General features: G+C 38.6%; 1 protein-coding gene across 1 annotated transcript in view; it reads right to left on the minus strand.

Moving 5' to 3' along the window:
- The window catches only part of LOC139117697 (atrial natriuretic peptide receptor 1-like), a 74,971-nt gene that overhangs the window by 6,724 nt on the left and 47,329 nt on the right, over positions 1-20,918 (minus strand). The window contains exons 2-10 of the mRNA XM_070680942.1: positions 11,159-11,460; positions 10,492-10,627; positions 8,620-8,714; positions 7,327-7,465; positions 6,368-6,452; positions 5,076-5,178; positions 1,934-2,002; positions 686-766; positions 235-342 (exon numbers count right to left, since the gene is read on the minus strand). Coding sequence (XP_070537043.1) covers positions 235-342; positions 686-766; positions 1,934-2,002; positions 5,076-5,178; positions 6,368-6,452; positions 7,327-7,465; positions 8,620-8,714; positions 10,492-10,627; positions 11,159-11,460 — 1,118 coding nt within the window. The remainder of the gene's footprint in view (positions 1-234; positions 343-685; positions 767-1,933; positions 2,003-5,075; positions 5,179-6,367; positions 6,453-7,326; positions 7,466-8,619; positions 8,715-10,491; positions 10,628-11,158; positions 11,461-20,918) is intronic.

Raw genomic sequence — 20,918 nt, forward strand, 5'->3', positions numbered from 1 at the left:
GCAAACAGCAAAACAGCAAGCCAATCAGCGAAACCCTATTTCAGTCAGCAATCTAAAGTTACTACCCATTAAATCATTACTAAAGTAAGCAAAGGCGTATCCCCGACATCTCAACCCTTCCATGGACATGTACATTCAACAAAAGTGGCGAATTCTGACTCAACCGCACTACTGCCATAAATGAATTACCTGTTCAGGGACCGGTTGTACATAGTGATATGAATTGTAACATACCTGCAAGCTCCCCTTCTGACAATACTCAGTTATGATACAGCTCCTCTCTGGTTGGTCAAAACAAGCCCCTATAAATCTCGTTGCATTCACGTGACTCAAGTCACGCATCTGTAGTGCAAAACATATAAAAAATATATTTAAATAATAATATTTTCTTTGATGTGGTCTGTAGAGGTATGACTTAAAGGGACTACGATATCTCCGAAATTAGGATTGCTAGATTTCATAAAAATACGCGGGAAAATTTTGAAAAGAGTCATTGGCTCGACACAGCTTATCCTGCAGCTCTATTAGCATATTATATGCCTAAAAAATAAGTTGTCATGTCTTATATATATATATATATATATATATATATATTATATATATATATATATATATATATATATATATATATATATATATATATATATATGTATGTACTGATTGCTGAAAATATGTTTTGTATTACCTGTTTCAATTCCAGCAACAGTCTCGGAGTCAATGTGATACGTTTATCAGGAGACAGAAACTTGATTGCGTAAACATTGCCCTGAAGAAAGGTAAAGATAGAGAGATTCGATTGTAGGCTGTGAAAGTGTTATATCTTTTTACTTATTCGCTCAGGCAATGTTGCGATCAATGGACTACCTGATTAACAAACTGTTAATGAATAAATTTGATTCCAAATACTCGAGTCGGTAAAAGAATATTAACAGACTTCAGTGATACGATTGATTCAAATATCAACCGTAAAATATATTTTCCCGCCTCTGCATTGCGACCATACATTAATTTAATCTGCATATAAATTTGAACTGCAATCAACTGTGGAATATCTACGTAATAAGGAACATTTCTATGTCTATATAGTTCACCTGGATTGTAATTTCATTAGTTCCGTTTCCATTTATTCCTGGAGTTTTTCCCAAGCGCGAAAATATACATATGAGCGTCTGCAATTGCAATCGTCTAGACTTTGGAAAGCATGGATGTACACGGAAAGTGCAACTTTAATTAGTAACTTTGCTGATTCGTTCTCAGCTGATCTAAAGTCGATCTCCTTCAAACGCTAAATTACGACCGAACGGAAACGATTCTACATTAGGTCGAATATTTATTCAGGCATTAGAAAAGCGGCACGAATATATATAATCCTCTCTCAAACTGCGGCGTACGAAGTTGATTGATATGCGGTATCAAATTACACTATGATAACCAAAGTGTTCCCTACGAAAGACATATCGTATAACCAATGCATTCACTTTAAAGCTTGGTTACATCCCCTCTTACTTTAAGTGTCTTCCAGCTCTCTGTTTTGACATTCTGTTTACTGTGTAGCAAAATTTCAGAAGCCAAATAATCATTAATCATGAACGGTATATATGAAAGGGAGCAAAGTGAGTGTAAAAGGCTTGCCTATTGACGCCGACGGCAAGAGTTTTACTTCGCGCAATCTGCGGCTTGTAAAACCCCTTTGCAGGACAGACAAATATTAAAGGATTTAATACAGAGAACACTATTTTGATTGAGAAGAATTGATGAATAATCGTTTTTACATCATGCATTCTTCAAATACGTAATGATTTCATACCAATATATACGGAAAGCATGGTAGCAGGTGATATTTGGCAGCTGAAAAGCAGTGGAGTAATGTTCGGACTCGGATGTGCTCTTAACGTGTGTGAATAGTAGCCAGATCTAGATCTATCGCTCTTACCTTATAAATGCAGGTCTTCGTGAAAACTTGCTCTGTGTCGACATTTGATTTGAGTGACACTGTTGAGTTCTGAAAAAGCATAAGAACATCAGAAAGCCCAAATGAAAAAGCGTATTGCTATCTCATATGGCAATAGCCAAGAACGATTAAAATACCAGGATTCTTCTTTGTAAGCAACTTTCATCCATTGCTGACCGCAAACTAGTGAATTGATCTTAAGAATTTTTCCAATCTTTGTTATACTCCAGAAAGAACTCACTTCTTTACTGATGTTTTGTTATTGAATTGAACATAAGATTTCGACGAAGGTGCATAAATATGGCAAAGGAATTATTTAGCCAAATGAAAGATGGACACATACTTCGTCAATCACCCAAAACTAAATGATGGCATTTAGTGCGTCGCATTGAAGAAACGCTGGTATGTGTTTATGAAGAGAAGGTGGAAGATAATAGCCTTATTATAGATGCATTACTTGCCGCTGGCACCACCATTATTAATAAAAGGATTAATGAAAGAAATTAGGGACATATTAGGTATGTTGTACGTAAGACATGCAGTTTTTCCAAGAATCGTCTAATTATTAAGGCGTTCCTATACCGATAACATTGCATACTAGAATGAAACTTTATTCAACCAGATATAAATACAATGTTGAACATAAACCAAAGTATTACAAACTTACAATTCGAAAAATACTGAAAAATATCTGGTTTGGACCATGGAAGTAGTCCCAATGGACTAATCAAGTCCACGGCCCAAAATTATAACAGTAATAACATTTATAAAATAGTCTCACAGTGTTGAGGAGAAAAAAAGTATAAGGAATACACAGAAAAGTTTTCACAAGCTTGATAAATATGATTTTAAATCTCTTTGAAATTTACGTCTAGATTTTATTTGTTTAAGACGATACGGCAGTGAATTCCAGTGTTTGACTGCAGCAAAGACAATGTTGTGTTGAGTAATGGTAAGTCTGGCATTCGGTATTCGGTGATTGCCACTATCAAATGATCGTGTAGAATAAGTATCGGTAGGGACTTCAAAATAGTTAAAAATATTAGTCGGGAAATTATTATTTAATGAATCAAAGATAAATAGACAGGAAGAATATTTACTGAGTTTTGGAAGAGGTAATATATTTAATTGACGAAATAAAGGTTCGGAGTGTGCTGTGACATCAGAAAATGTAATAAGACGAACAGCTTTTTTCTGGAGGAGGAGAAGTATTCAATATAGCATCATATTATACTATGTTTAACGTACGTTTTCCTATCCCTGGTGAATAAACAATTGCATGCATCACACAAAATCTCGTTATAACAGTTCTGAAGGTAAGTACAGTTTTTCTGACAAATTTGACTTTTCGTACAGTGCTTATTCCATCTATTGAGAGGGATACCTCATAACTTCTGCGTATCTATCTCCTCATGAGCGTGCCGCGTAAAGTGTCCGAATGTCAATTAAAACGTTTCACAGAACGAATTACTGTGTTCACATAATGTTAGCTAGACCTTCAAAAGCTTCTAGGGTCACTTGTACCCTTGGAAATAACAGTTGATTTAAATTCTAAAGAGATGTGTATGATATTCAAGGGACGAATTGATGTTAATCTTTGTAAACATTGCTAAGATACTGTGTCAAAATGCCATAATACAGTAATTCATTTTTCTTGCCAGTTTAAGATACTCGATTTTAATGTAAAACATCGCTACTATTTCATTTAGCAATCAAGAGGCTCGTGTTAGTCCTGAACATTGTTCTAATACAATGTCCGCATTCACTCTCTGTTGTTGCGCAGCCAACCTCAGACAATATCAGCGAAGCTTGTACATTAGTGCGGATAACACGAATGAAACCACTTAACGGTTAAGAGTATAACTTCAGACTTTAATATAAAATAGACTTCTCTAAATATTTGTTAATTCAACTTGTTCTTTAACCATTGGATTTGAAATTAAACCAGGAGAATGTAAATGCTAAATCAACTTTTGTGGAATTAAATATCTACGAATTCAGGAGACAAAAGACAAGCATGGTTAATTTCGAATTTTACGTACAATGGTAAGTATGACACTTTGAGTATAACTGTTAGCTTCTCCTCATAGCTATCACTCTGAGCGAAAAAAACGTCAACGGACAGGATAAACTTGAGAAAACAAAATTAAGGATACTATCGCTCTCACAGAACCCTACCATTTCGTATCCAAAGTAATTAAAGCGAGATTGCGTTTAAATGCAAGTGCATTCAGAGACCGTCTTCGGTGCATCAACCAATAAAGTGAAATTGATGGCTGGCATTGATGGCTGGCATTTTCAGAAAGGAAAAGTGTTTGTCTGCATAGGCGAAAGTAATATGATATGCATAAAACTGAGAACAATATTAAAGATGACAGAAAAAAAATATCGCTCCTGAGACTACCAAAGGATAACGATGTTGCCTACCAAGCGCTACTATAAATACACGCGTTCGTGCTTGCGTGCATGCCAGAATTAAGCGTCATTTTGATTGCAGTAAAAACAAAAAAGAGATTCGCAAAACAAAGCCTTATTTACATAGTACAATTATGCTCACTCTGTAAGTGGTTATTCGCCTTCAGATTACAGTGAAGAGTACAGAGGGTAAGAACACTGACAATTTCTCTAACGGTAAAATTCTCTATTTGAGTAATATGTTGCGCAAGGTGTTCCCCATTTTGTTTTTCATGCTATATTGTGATACTATGTTCCTCTTTGTCTGTCGCTCTGTCCTTATCCGTCTGTCTCTGTTTGTCTATTTCTGTCTGTCTCTTTCTACCTCTGTCTGTCTGTCTGTCTGTCTGTCTGTCTGTCTCTCTCTCTCTCTCTCTCTCTCTCTCTCTCTCTCTCTCTCTCTCTCTCTCTCTCTCTCTCTCTCTCTCTCTCTCTCTCTCTCTCTCTCTCTCTCTCTCCCTCCTCCCCCAGGCTTTGCCACCATGTCGACCGTCAATTACTCATATCACGTGCCGAGAAATTTTAATTAGCACTGATAAACTTGTTGAAAATGAAATGGAAGGTAAACTTGTGAGGGTGAACAAGTTCTTTGGGCAATAAACATATATGTCATATACAGTGTGTATTGGAAACAATGCATCGCAAACAAATATTTCACAAACATAGTTACCTTCATCGTTGCTTGAGTAGCTCCCACCTTGCCATGCAAAATTATGTCATCGTAACTTATTCGCCATAGCATGTTAGCCACAGCTTGTTGCAGTTTGTATTTTCTGTAAAGGAATGCAAAGTAGCGTTAGAAAGAGACGTCTGAAAGATGGGAAGTAATGGTAATGTAGGTAGGTAGGTGTTAGATGCGTAAGTAGGGAGGGAGGGAGGGAGGGAGGGGGAGAGGGAGGGAGGTACATGTAGGTACATGTTGGTAGATACATGTAGATAGGAAGATTAGTGCGTAGGTAGGTAGGTGTTTATCTGTTTATGTGTGTATGTTTATGAGTGTATGTATATGTGTGTATTGTTTGGCATGCAGGCCATAAGGTGTACGTTTCCGTGTAAATGAATATGTATCCATATGTAATGCTGTGTACGTATGTTTCTCTGCATAAATGTTCCGTCAAAATCTCTATCCAGAAAGTTCATGTATAAACAAAAAAGACGAATGGTAAGAAAGCCTCAAAACCTCCAGCACGCTTCAGGATCAGTTTTTACACTTACAAATGTTTTGAGATGTATGTATACTGGGTTGTAGAAAAAGAAGTACCTTTGTATGGATATGTTCCTCTAGTAACCATTTCTATGAAAACGTCTGCAAAGATATTTTTACGCAATATACCGTCAAAATTACACGGGACGAAAACTTGGGTAATTAGCAGCCATTCTTCCATAAAGAGTCCTATTTACATTTGGTTGTTTACCTTACCTGAACGGGTTTTTCTGAGAAATGATTTTAATCTTCAGTCTTGTCATCAGCACAATGACACATCAGACATGTTCACTGACTGATGAAACGTCGACAGGTAGACTGTTGCAAGCCTACAAATGTGCCTACATATATCTCCCTACTTGTCCGTGATGCTCGATATCCTACATACCTACAAACCTACAGCTATTAATTAGCTACCTACCTATCTAGCCGAGTATCTAGCCGAGTGAACGACAAATCAGTGACAGACTCACAAGCGAAAAATATTCTATCCTGAATATATTGAAAAACCAATGCCTTCTCCGCCGTCTACGTTATTCCTCAGTAAATTAGTATTAGATGATCGTTTAATTAATTTGAAAAGGAAATAGAAGCAGATAGAAATATTGGCGTGTAACAGTACTAGTCAGTACTATGTATGTTTGAAATTGTCGTGATAGAATCAAACTGCGGCAGAATTTACATGTAATATTTCGAAATATGCTAACCCGCCGCACCTTAATCTTATCTTTGAACTATCGCATAAAAGCTTTACATACCTGTACATGATAACAATGACAATCGCCAGAATTAATAGCAGTCCAGCGAAGACTGACGTCACCACGTAGGCAGGGTTTATTGGCTCTGAAGAAAAGCATTGCACGATAACAAACATTTGTTTTGAAAGATTGGTCGCTTGGTATATGATATGGACTGTAGTGGAAATGTTTCCTCTCTGCTGTCAGTTGGTACATGTATCAAGCTGCATTTAATATTATGTTAGACAAATACGTTCATAAAAAGAAAGATGAATCTAGAATGCAAATGCGAACCTAGCGAATCGGCGGGAAGGTGCAATTTGATATTTGATATATGGGTGACAGCAACATATTTTCTTCTTTACCTAAAAATGGACATATTTTTACCACTTCGCTTTTTGAGAAATCTCTCTCTCTCTCTCTCTCTCTCTCTCTCTCTCTCTCTCTCTCTCTCTCTCTCTCTCTCTCTCTCTCTCCCTCTCTCTCTCTCTCTCTCTCCAAAGGTACACTAATTGTATCGAAATGTTGCTGATCGATTGTCCTCGGGATTGGAGTAATGCTTACTCGAACATTACATATACATAAGTATATATATATATACATATATATATATATATATATATATATATATATATATATATATATATATATATATATATATATATATATGCGTGCGTGTGTGTGTGTGTGTGTGTGTGTGTGTATTATACACGGTAGGTATGCGGTCACTAACATTTCTATGTTGACAAGTTTAAGTATTGCATGCTGTGACTTCGTGCACCCACTTCCTCTGCACTACTCTGTGTCGTAACAGTGGTTGTTATTTTAAATGCTACAGGGAAGTTAGACATGCTTCATTGTTGTGAGTCTAAAACATCGTAACAATGACCAATGTAGTGTTATTTTGCACGTAAAGTATCTCTAGTATTCCATAGTAATGTGGTCATATGTGATAAGCTTTCTGATGTATATATACTGACCTTTCTCTGGGCAGTACTCGTTGAAAAATCCACAGTCAGGTTCGTCCTTTGGTGGCCCGGTTGCTCCACCTGGCCAATGAATTTGTCGTCCTGGCACTTCGACGTAGGTCTTACTGTGACCAAAATAGTGACCAACAACCTGACGAAATGACAAAGATGTTCAAGAATGAAGAATGCTTAGTCCATAATTACAGATACAATCAATTGTCCTCGGGCATACTTGATATCAATGTTACACCCATACATGACCAACGATGTATTTCTTGAGGCGAGGCCCTGTGTTCCTTTGGTGTACACCTTTGGTGTATATCAGTGCAAAGTGGGCTTGTTACTTGAACTCATCAAAACTCGTGCCCAGGCTACCAATGGTAAGTCGTTATGCTCCAATAACGGTCATATAGATTCTGTTTTCCCGGAACACTATCTTCAAAAGGTTTGTTCAGTCTATTTTAGAAACACAAATGTAGAGTATATATACGTGTGTTAAGACCTCTAATGTGGTAGGTATTGTCATACTTGAGTTTAACCCCATATCTTATTGGACATTTATCATGGGGACACCTTTGAGGTCGGAGACACTTTAGAGGTCTTCACATACGTGTCATGTGTCAGGGAACACTAGTTATCAAGAGATGGGCAGGATAATTTACCAAGATTTGAGCAAAATTGAGTGTCTTCTAAAGTTGAGACAAAATAAACGATTACTATAATGATGGTGCTTGGTGACAGGGATAATCAATTCCCAACACCTGCAGGGCATCTTAAGCGTTTATTAATGCCAAGTTAAATACATGCAACGTACTAGTTTCTTCCCATTGCACCATGGAAGCTCCATTCAAAGTTGTAATGTCGTAAACGTCCTACATTCTATACATGTCATATTCGGTGTTTGGACGATGAAATATGAGGTCATGACCCTGTGCTGATGCTGCTTCAAAGTCATGACTTAAAACAGGGCACTCCTTGTCACATAAGTATTACTTTGTACATTTTTGCCGGTTTGCAGTCAATGCTCGCTCTAAATAACAGCTTTAATGTAGGAGAATTGTTTCGGCCCGGAGTACTGACAACTCGTTAGAGCATTCATCATCTCAACCACGCTCTTTTCAAGGAGATGAAAATGTGCTCGTTCAAAATACATGACTCCTGCCGACATGTAAGATATGCATTATCGCCAACTTGTATACCCATCCACGCGTACCGTTTTACTAACCGGACATGCCTCCAAAGAACTGCATGTTAAAATGATTATTTCTGCGTGCGTAAATGTTGAAACTACGCAGGGAAGGTTACCTCGAAGGTTCCCGCCTCGGGATCTGTCATGTCAAACATCATAAAGTCCGCATCACGGTCTCCATTATCATCGATGGTGACGTCACCCTGTATACCTGAGATGACAGAGAAAACGAGTAAGAGTGAGAATCTAGAGAAGTCACCGAACCCAATTCAATTTTCGATGACAAAGTTATACACCACCATAACTTGCAAACATATCACAGAAGGGGGCCATATAATTCATTTTCTCATAGGGATGCTTTGATATCTATCTTTCTAAATCGACCTTTGTCCCTGCACCGAAGTTATAGGTGCGTCATTCTGAAATGTTGCAGATGACGCCGATTAAAAAATCAAGTTCTGCCGCCTCTTTGAACGCCAGTAAGCTATGTCAAACGGCAAGATATCTTCAGCAGTTTCGATCAAACGATCGACTGAAACATTTGTTTCTTAAAAAAGTGGTAAATATAATTTCCAAATCGTCTTGTCTTTTCCTACCAAGGAGTGATGAAAGGTCAATTTATTCTTCACACAGTCTTAACTTAGTCTTCAAAAATATCAATACGGCCTTTATTTTGATGTAATATTCAGACCATACTAAATGAAATGCTTGGAATTGAAATTGGTTACTAAACTGAAAAATGCTATCAAATATATACGTTTTTTAAAAATAATTCCTTTAAACTTCTTATTTATGTACTCAATAATATTGATTGACAGTTAAAAACGGTTGACGATTACATACAGGCGCTTAATGCATAGTGATTTGGAAAGATATTTTGAGAGAAAATATCAAAAGAAAAAACTCAAAAGTGCAGAGAGTGTAGCGTTAGTGATTTTAGTTGAGGACGCCACCTATTATCTGTTTGAGAATTAATAAATTGGTGCGCCACGTTTATGAGCTACTTGTAGCACCACTTAATTCTAAATGACACAAAACATATAAATTTAAATTCAAATAAACAAATCATAAACTCCGAACATCGCCTGTGATTTACAGCGTTTATTTGTTGCCCTGCAGCTCGTAATCACTCAAGAAAATAGTTTTGCGCCACAGACCTAATAAAGACACATCGACTGGTTGTTTTCAAATCGAGCATCTTCTCTATTTTTCCGGGACGTTGCTCAATGTGGCAACAATATCAGCCATACCTTGTGGAACCATGTTGATGTCCAATTGAGCTTTAAAAAGTGCAGCGTCACTGGACATACCTCGAGTGTTTTTCATGATAGAAAATTCTGGTATTTTAGGAAGGAGAATGTTAAACTAGCTCTTCGCTCACCACTTAATGCTCGAGCAAGTCATTAAGGTGCCCGATGACGACAGTTTGACTTACTCCGCGTGTAAAAATATTCAGCTTGTCATCAAACGCATACATAAGAAGTCGCGCAGTATACGCCGACATAATACTTTATTTTCAGATCACAATCTCAGTTTATTCCTTCACGTATTTTATGTCAGGAGGTCTATAAAAATTTCGAACCTGAAAACAATTGTGAACAGTATCTGTTATCATTTTTTCAAAATTTAAAATTGAAAACTTGAATTGTCGTAAGCAGTATAGTTTAATCGCAACTTTGGGCCCTGCTGCACGTTCATTTCGATTTCTCGCCGGAGAAGTATCCGATTCCATTAATAGGTGATACAACCCATTGGACTATTTCTACAACTGGTCTTGAGATGTTATCCAGAGCTGTAGTAGATCTATTTACAAATGCAAATAAACACCATTATGGCTTCATGCATGGTTGCAAAGCCGTCAATCCGAAGCCGACACTCGAAATCAGGTAACAGTCAGGATAAAGGCGACAGCGCCGTTACACTCGCTACACAACACAGAATGATCAATTTAACATTGCCAAATATAGTTTGGAACGGGCGAAACTCACCTTTAAAAGTCCTCCCGTAGAGTCTTTTGACGAGGGATTTTCCGTCGTATGGGTCTCCGCCAGCCGCTAATGTCTCATTCAGTGCGATGGCGTATAAGATTACGGTGTCATGAGAGATACCTGCCAATACTGATACCTGGATCAAATGAAACCAGATTTAATTACTGATGGTAAAAGGATTTTAGCAACCGAAAGAGACCAGGAATGCCCGTGGCCATTCTTCTCGAGTCTCTCATGTAAACACGTTCTGCAAAACTTCATATTCCAGGTGTAGACACTTAGGGCACTCAAGCAAACGAATTTATAAGAACTAATGCACAAATTTTGAAAGGATTCTTAAGAATCGTAAATAAACTTTATCGTAAGTAAGAGTACTTTGCAAAGGGTTATTTTCTCTCCCGGGCGGTGTTTCACCGGATCATCCGCGATCTTACATTTCTGCATATAGACTCTGGTCAAATAACAAGCGGGGCATCAGTTAAAATATTTAAAAATCTCACAAGCGCTAACTTTGTTAAAAAGTAATGACACTTTACTCTAATACAACGTTGATGAATTTCGTTTCACATGGCAGACAACATTTTTGTAATATCCACATATACACCAAGCGACATTTCACGATGGAAATCGTCTGTTACTTGGGATCAAAGTACATTTTAGGGCTTACCTCTTCATCTGGACCATACACATAACCGAACTCCTCCCTGGAGCGATTTTTCACCTGCTCGGAAAACTGTTTGAATTCTTCGTTTTCGGGTTTGTAGAAGGACAAGATGAAGAGTGCTTCATAGGCTTTCTTGGCGTCTTCGTTTCTGCCGTCAGTGCTATTCCAAGAGAAGTCACCAAACATTGTCTTCTGCTTGAAGAACTCGATGCAGAAGAAGGCGTACTCGCCGTTGATAAGACCCAAATCGTAGGCATGTAGCATGAATTTCCTTACGTGCTCCCCTCTGGCAGAAATGATGATTACTGTTTCAACAGAAGACAAAAAGTCCATAGTTGTCATTTATTCTGAGTTAATAGATGATGATGATGATGATGATGATGATGATGGTGAGGATGAAAAATTAGTTCCTATTTGACGTACGTATAAATAACTTTGAGCGTAGTAAATGCATTGCTCTATTACATACACTTTTTCATATGACGTTTAATAGTTACTACGTGATTGGGTTGACATTGTACGTTAGTTCCAACTCGGAGAAACTTCAACCGTGAATTTTTGCCATATGATCAGAACCACATATATTACCATCCTACACAAAAGGTCAAGAACATCATTGCCGTTACCCGCATTAGAGATAACAATAACAGGTAGGTCTCTGTGAGCGAGTCTGAATTGACGTAACACAAAACCTTAGACATTTTGTAATTTCATAGCTTGGTTGTAACCTTAACATAAGATATGTCAGTGTTGTAATCAGTTGAATTCGGTTTTAATCTGTCACGATACTCAATCGTTTGCGTGCAGTGCGTATCAATTCGAAACCAGTAGGAATAGTTTTAACAGTTATGCAGAGATAAAAGCAACGATTCTTTGGCGACAAACTTTCGGTAAAATAAGATGTAAAGTGGTCTTGTAGTCGCCCAGTATTGCTAGTCTCTTCTCGCCATGTCATGTTTTCCTGACGTAGTCTTGCTGACAGATTGTCTGTTTGTCGTTCTGTCGGTCATTATGTCTATAAGTCTCTCTGTCTGACTCTCTGTCTGTCTGTCTGTCTGTCTGTCTGTCTGTCTCTCTGTCTCTCTCTCTCTGTCTGTCTCTGTCTGTCTGATTCCTTAGCAGACAACATCCCTGCTCATAATGGCTGTATACAATACTTGTATTGGTTTAAAGGGGATAAGATCTGTAACTTTTGATGATGTTATTTCGTTATTTCTTTTTCTGCAGAACAATTTCATTTCATTTTCTTCTCCCTAGAGAGTATAAATTCAAAGTACATCACCAGCCGTGACGATACAATGCTTGCGTATAAGATGCAACGTTATTGACCAGAGATCATTTCAGTCCGGGGTTATATTCAAATGTTACAATATCAACGGACATTATAAATCACATTATGCTCGTTGAAATACTCTCAGACTATTGCATCCACTGCACTGATTTGGCAGGTAAAGCTTGGGGCGCATTATCGTGAAAAATAGCCACGGCTGATGGATGATATTAGATATTGATTTCTTGTAAATCTGACATTTAGTTCTGTCATGAATCATTATGAGAAAGTCTAGGAGGTTAGAAAAGAGTTATATCTTAGGTCAGCAGCTCTTGCTTGCGTGCGTTGACTAAATGCTGAAGATCATTTGGTTTCAGTTAGTGCTTCAGTGTAGACGCTTGCTCTGATATACCCGCCAAAGTGAATTCTACTGAAGTAGAACGTTTCTTTTCTAAGTTTAACGACCCTGTTTCACTGGATGACAGGGAAGATATTATAGCAGCTTGACTTGTCTGATATATATGGCAACAGGGATTTCCTTCGAACGGCATCAATCTACTTCAGATTAGTAAGAAAAATAGTCACGCTTAGCAACTGATCCATCTATTCATCTCAGAGCCGTCGACAGACTTTTGATTACAACGAGTGGCTTGCCATCGCTTCTTCTAACACCGCTTAGTTGTGTTTCTCAAGCGTACATCAAACATTACTAAAGTTAATTCCCGGCCGGTCTCAAGACACGTTAAACAGGGAACCCCCTACATAATGAAAAACCCTATTTTAAGACAAAGGTGTTATCGCAGTATTCATTGAACCCCTATGTATATTTGACTCATGCGGACATGGAGCTTTCCAAAAACCCATTGTGTACAGAACGTAGGTTCACTGTGCATTTATTGTAAGCAAGAAACTATATTATGTGTTGCAAACAAGATGAAAGTCTAGTCATGTAAGATTTATGAGAAAGATCAGTACATCTACTATATTGTAGTATTCCCGCAGTGTTGCTAATCCCCGTAGGAAACCTGTGTTGGATGATCGTCATGTGGACTGAGAATCCTGGCCTTAAAACGTTGGCCTCTAAGGCTAACGAATAAAGAAATCAGCTGTATCTGATAAAGCTTTATCAAGGAAAAGGTATCTGATATGAATGAAACCTTGTTAACATTCCCTGTACCGTTGAAAAAGACACCTGCATCTTGCGAAGTCAAGAATGTGTAATGAGGGTATACATGAAGAGGCGGCGTTTAAGAATTGTATTGAAGATAATCCGAACTAACTGAAAACGCTCTTCCGCAACATCAAGACTGCATCGTTCGTGTTCTAGCTGACAAATCATGGATTTTACTCTTATGCATGGTGTTCAGATCACCGGATATTTTCGCTACGATTACTTGCTCGACTGAGCAGCAAAGACTTGATCGTCGGTAGGAAATGACTGCCGCTCTCATTTCCGTCCATGTCACACATATACCTCTCTTGTCGACTTTAGCGGGTAAGTTCCAATGTGAAGGATAGTCCCTATAGATCAGTGACGTGAGGCGTTTTCTATTAACTTGAAGACATGATCTGCATTCTGAGTTTTGACTGGCAATGTGCAGCGTCTCAGTAGGTTTAATTTGAATGGTAGATTGTCATTATTCACAGAAACTTAAGGAGTCAAAAAATAGGGCAAATCTCAACCTGATTGCCTGTTGAATAGGGACAATGAATTTCAGCCCACCAAGATCATGCATATTAGCCCGACTTTGACTGCATAGTGCTCGCATTTGACTGAAAACACTGTGCTGACTGTAATGAACAATCAGAAGATAAGGTTCGAAAGTGTGCATCGACGTCACTCAAGACAAATGGCATTCAAATATGTCGATCCTGAATAGTGAATATTTTAATATATCTGTATTTGAAAATATAGTAAGTAAGAATTACGTATACGTAGTGATGGAATTACTATGTCCGATCAAAAAAGCATGTTGTGTACACAACGGGTATTTCGTGGTGCACAAGATTGCCACAACTTAATGGAACCAATCGATGCGAAATCGGTCATTGATTTTAACATTCCCGCCGACTTTGGTGACAGGTTTGCACACGGGGACTTCTTGAATTTTCAGAAGACCAGATATTGACGGTCTGTTCAAAATGCCATCGATTAGTTGCCCCGTGCACACCGTATTCGATCACGTACTGTGATTTACGACCTGTGACGGTTCCGCATTGAAGCACATAAATAATTGTGTATGGCCAATTCAGTCATTCAATGCCGTCGGTTCCATGTGCTTGCTATTTGTACGTTCTGGCGATATCTTCCTCAGATGAGTCATGTTTCATTATGTAACTGTAACTTACGGTTACCGTATAAAATTCACTATTATGCATATCAAATTCTCTCTCTCTCTCTCTCTCTCTCTCTCTCTCTCTCTCTCTCTCTCTCTCTCTCTCTCTCTCTCTCTCTGTAAAATTTTGAACGTTGCCTCAGCATTTACCTGCTTATATAATTTGTCATCATCCGAATTACTCTCAAAAGAATTTATTACCAAGGACATGGAACAGCGTGCATTTTGTGACTTAAACATTATGTATTTTATCCCATAATTTTAATAATGATTTAGCCGAGCAGTTCTGTCTGTTGCTTCTGGCCTAGGTGACTGGATGCGGGTTTGAAGATACCGTATTTTCAGTTTTTTATGTTAGTTTTGAATTTTTACACAACGCATCATGTAATTTTGGTTTTAATTACAGTCTTTTTTAAAATGTCAACTCTTAACACCCCACAGTGTGTGCTACTCAACATTCTTCGATGAAATACACCTCACGAATGTGACCTGCACTATGTCCAATGGTTTAAATGTATCTGTTGAGACGGAGGTATTACAATAATGAAACTGGTTTATAGTTCAAGTCATACTTATTTGTCAACTATTCTGTTCTGCTGTAAAAGTAGACTATGTGTTTCATATAAGCATGTGTGTTCAGCCATGTTTTGTAACGTACTACTTAATTTTCGCCTATTACAAGAATTGTGAAGACTGTATCAATGTTTTCATTATGTAAAATTCAAAGTATCAAGCCAGCCGAGACTGCCAAGAGTCTCTGCGCGCGACCATTACAAAAGAGGTCGTGATTATAGAATCCCTTTTCCATCGCCAGGAGAATAGCGTCGGTTTAGGGTCCGGTGATTTCGAAGCGGTTGCCATAACAGCTTTCACACCTTTCAAAACTGATGTGAACGGGTGCGACCACAACAATTCAATCAATGGGAAGCACGAGAGAAGAAAAAAGATCATAGGGATGTCGGCTTTTTGTAAATGGAGCCTAAGGCAACTTTAAAGCTTTCAAGACAAAAAAAAGAGACGTAATTGAAATATGCTGCAATGTCTTCTTTGCCTTCGGCTGTTCTTTCTACGCGCAAAAATCCTCAAAGACAAGAGTCTTTAACCTCAAAAGCTTTAGACTTTACGAATACCTTAGTAAATAAACATGCGCTGTGGTTGAACATTGCCAGCAGCTGATCACATCATTTATTCGCTAAAATTAGCAGCCACCTGTATCGCTCACGGGCTGCCCATTTTCGGAGGAAAGCGCTTCTTATGTTTTGCACTCGAACACTACTGACGCGCATCAAAAAACTGCTTGATAGAGCTAAATATTACCACTTTGCTACCCCCACTACTATGTGCAAGGAAGTATAGAGGAGCAGGAACTAAAATTACTCCGAAAGTAATTCCAAGAAATGCAAATTCGCACCATTTCTGAAAGCGATTGTTGATTTTTTTCTGCGCCGAAAATGACTCACATTATGCAAACATCATACATGTCGCGGGCAATCGGATTATCTTGATTACGTTTAAACTGGAAGCAATGGGCAGCTTGTATAGGATGGTTGCCGTGACTCGACATCGAAATTGATGTGCACTTTTCCATGAAGCATAGAAGTTTCAGTTCCGCTGTGATGTTTATACGGTCACTTAAAGATTCCGAAATTTCTTACCCCAGGGTGAAATTTACCACAAGAACTGAAGAAGCCATTACGTCATTTTTCATGTATTTCCCGCGGTAACGATAAGAAAAACTCATTAAATAGATAATGAATACAGGCGTGATTTTGTAAATTTAAACGGAGGGTTTGATGTCGGCACCTTTCTGAGCAAACTGAATTGTCAAATACAATTATCAAAGGAGAATAAATGATTTATATGATGATGGAAACAGTCCATATCACCAAGCAAAATCGCGAGTACCAAGCATTGAGCACCGCCGCTTTTAAAGCACGAAGCATTAAATAGACTTGGAGAAACGTTTTTCGTGCTGTGTTTGGACAATACGTTTGATAATTTTACGCTTGTGTGGGTATTACTGACACGGATGGTCCTGAAACCCCTTCATTTTTCAGTTCTGCGCGCAAGTTCCGGTGTGCGCTTCTGAGCAAGATACTAACGTGTGATTGAAGTATTTCGAATAACTAGACTGAAACACTTGACTACTTGGTATAGAGGAAGAATGGCTGCAATGGTATCTTAACAGATTGTCAAGGAGGAAAAGATGACACCGTAAGATTGGCGCACGGTAGAGAGAAATCACAAATTTTGCAGTAGCGATTTTTAAACAATGGCATAATGTAGCTGTAACATTAATTCAGATTTTTTTGTTTGTTGGTTGGTTTTTCTTATCCGTGTTTGGTTTTCAGCGCAAACTACAGCTCTAGTCTGCACATTGCTAACTTGATACCATAACCGTGACTGTGTATATGACCTGTTCTTCAACTTGAATGGGAGTTTGTTAATTGTGAACATATCAGGGATAAGCACTGTATTCAATACTACGTTACGTGATCAACTGCAGTTCAGATGATCTGTTTTACCTTCCTTGTTCAGACGAAGCAGAAATATGACGAAATTATTATTGGCTGTTATTAGAAAGTTAAATAGTTAAGTAGAAACGTTCCATTTTGAATGACTTGCTGTTAAATTGATGTTTCCAATCTATACTAGACTACGAAGCCTCAAATGAAATGTGGTCGTGTCGCCTTCTAATGTTACAGGCGATCTGTCCGGTTCTATGCTGTTGACATTTTGAGATGAAACTCTGGTTTGCTATTGAGCATTGTCGAGAACTCACGATTGACATTTAATCAGAGTTTCCTTAAACATTCGTCAGAAAACTTTTATCACTGCCGGTGAATGGTTGGGCATATAGACAGGTGTTCTGAATTAGAATGGGTTAGGAAGACACCGAGGGCGATAGAGAGAGGTCTGCAAGGACAATGACATCCGTAACGAGGTAGAAAGGTAAACAGGCAGGCCGGCGGGAACCAATCTGAAATGAAATGCCAGTTTAACAATGGCCGGCCTTGGTGCAAGAAACCACGTGCGCCTTGAAGTCATGTGTCTCCAGCAATATCGTCACAGACGCTGACGGGCAAAGGCACAAAGGTGATTGGATGAGTGGCAATGCAATTAAAGCAGCGTTAAGCCGGCGTATCTAGACGCAATAAACACAAACACAGAGATTATTGGAGCGGAACAGGTGAAATTGGCTTTTGCTTTTATAAACCCGGAATTCATGACTTTCGCCTTCTAATGTTACCGGCTACCGACGAGTAAAACACAGGGAAAAATAGCTATTTAGTTTTGCATTGTGTCCACGCCGAGTCATAATCTCCTACACTTTTCATCATCTTATTCCCTAAAGCAATGCTAAATTAAACCTTGTAATTGCACTGTGCGTATTGTGAGATCGATCCCGGCTTCCAGACGTAAGCCTTTGATTACACACAGTACAAAATCAAATAAGTAATATCGGCATGTGAAAGACAGTTGCGATTTACAACAAACATAACAGACAAAATTCCATGAATTTTGTATGCATACTTGCCGGAAAACGTCCTGTCGACCGGAAAGTAAATGGTCCGCAGCGGTCGTCACGTACGTCCAATTTATCGGATGCTGCGTTAAAACAAATCCTATAGAAAGCACAAGTTCGAACTGATCTGATGATCGCTTAGGCTAATTATTGCATCCACTAGGTTTGACGAAGTCTGTTTACCTTCCGGGTATGATGTTAAAAGAACATAATGAATTTGCCTTCTTGCAGGCAGACATTTATTTATGGTCAACGAGAAACGAAATCTACTACTTTCCGCATAAACCTTTGGAGTCAGTATTATAATTACGTTCTGAGAAACCATTCCTTCTAACCTTAAGCTTACAAGTCTACTCTATTGAATTACAGACGTTGTGCGGATAAATGACATTTGGAATACAGAATGATATTTCCGGAGAGAGAGAGAGAGAGAGAGAGAGAGAGAGAGAGAGAGAGAGAGAGAGAGAGAGAGAGAGAGAGAGAGAGAGAGAGAGAGAGAGAGAGAGAGAGAGAGAGAGAGAGAGAGAGAGAGAGAGAGAGACAGACAGACAGACAGACAGACAGACAGACAGACAGACAGACAGAGACAGAGACAGAGAGACGGAGACAGACAGACAGACAGACAGACAGACAGACAGACAGACAGAGACAGAGACAGAGAGACGGAGACAGACAGAGACAGACAGACAGACAGACAGACAGACAGACAGACACAGACAGACAGACAGAAAGACAGACAAACAGGCAGACAGACAGACAGACAGAGCTGAAGAGAAGCAGGTCGAGGGACTTTAGCAAACATGATTGGCGTCGCTGATGCCGTTTTCCGTTCTATTGATCTAGCGGTTGAGGTGTATACCGACAGGCGAACCGTGTCCTTTTACGCGTCACTGCTTGTATTAGTTTTAGCTCAAAGATATTGGAATAATATTCATCTCAAATGTTTGACTAAGGAGAAATATATTGCTTCCATTCAGAGCTATGGAACCTCTGACCCCCTTCAGAAAGGGGTTTATTGAAATAAAAGTGTCGTATAAAATACGAAAATAGCGGTATATTGGCAATGCCAAGCTTAATGTCTATTTTATGAAAACCAACCACGCGATGCATCAACTCCTTTTATGATTGCATGCTGTCTTCAAACATAATTCACCGCACGGCATGTTTTAAATTATGTAGCTGCTCAGTGCTTTAGTTAATCCATATTATGATGGTTATTTCATAAAAAAAAACTGATTCTACGCTACAGCAACGATGAGGCAAGCTGTACGCATGCAAACTGCCATGTTTAGCTTGACTTGTCCATTAAATTTCGCATATTTATACAACACATGTTGTGTCTTTTTCATGTAACAAAACGGGGTCTTAACAGTGTTCGAAATCACGCGATTTACCGTTGGTCTTAGATAATATCATTAAAACTAACAGCTGGCGGGGTATTCTCAATGCCAAACTGAAATTCTAAGTCAAACTAGTACACAAAGCCATCACAGTTCCTCTCACTGTCGGAAACATAACAATCTTGCTCCCTCGGAACGGAGTCACTATTTTATGACGACGGAGAATTTATCATACCCTTTGGTGCAAAAAGAATAAATAATTGAGTTCCGTACAACGTCTTCAAGGCAGCAAACGCGTTACTCGCTTTTAAGCAATGGTGTGCAGATGACTAGTTATGACAGGAGGCTTTCACAATGATGGGAGTTACTACGCAAATCTTTACTCAACAGAGATATCCATTTTGAAATTTCATAGAGAGCGTCGTGCGGTCTACAACGATCGTATTGTAACTTCTCTCTAACCTTTGGCGGCCGGAATGTTTTCTTTACTAAGTTTGATAGATGTAAGGAAATGAAGAGATGACAAGGGCATGATTGCAAGAAGTCCACTCTAAGTCCACTCTATTTATCTACTCTAAATGACCTTCAAGTTGGCCGATTGCTCTGGACTTGTTGGTCGTCGTCGGCATCCCGTTCAGTTTCGTACATTGAGCCTATGTTTCCGGCTCCTTCAGTCAATGACAAACCTTGCAGGACAGCAGATGACACGATCATGTGGATGTAGTATAAGATTTTTCTCTTATCACCGATTCTGAGGTTTTTAGATGGAAGTAAACAGAATGGATCTAGCGAGAAAATTATTGACAAATTTAAACACAACAAGAATGCCGCTTTATTGGACAGACGTCGTTAATCCCCCTCCCCCGCCTTCCAGTCGCATCTTCATCATGAAGCACAAGTTGGTCAATTATCAGTTGCTTTCGTAAACACATGTTTAATAAAAGCAGGGAACAAAAATGAAGCTCGTAAACCACATATTTATCCTGCTTAATCAGTTTTGAAATGTAACCATACAACATATCACCATACCGACATTGCTTGCTGCATTTATGAAAATTAAAGACTAGAGACACGGCTCCAACAAGCTTATTATAATTACACAGGTCAAATAATCTTTATAAGCCATAACTTGCTAACCAAGCACCTCCGTATAATCTGACTCTGTCAAATAAGCACGCCCCACTTTGCCTTACGAAGAATGTAACTTTAAGTTTAGCCTGTTCTGTTTTAAAGGCTTGACAATGCGACAGTGATCGCTCTCGATCATAATAAACAATACAACACTTAAAGG

The sequence above is a fragment of the Ptychodera flava genome, chromosome 18, assembly GCF_041260155.1.
Source record: "Ptychodera flava strain L36383 chromosome 18, AS_Pfla_20210202, whole genome shotgun sequence".
In the NCBI taxonomy this organism is placed as follows: Eukaryota; Metazoa; Hemichordata; class Enteropneusta; family Ptychoderidae; genus Ptychodera; species Ptychodera flava.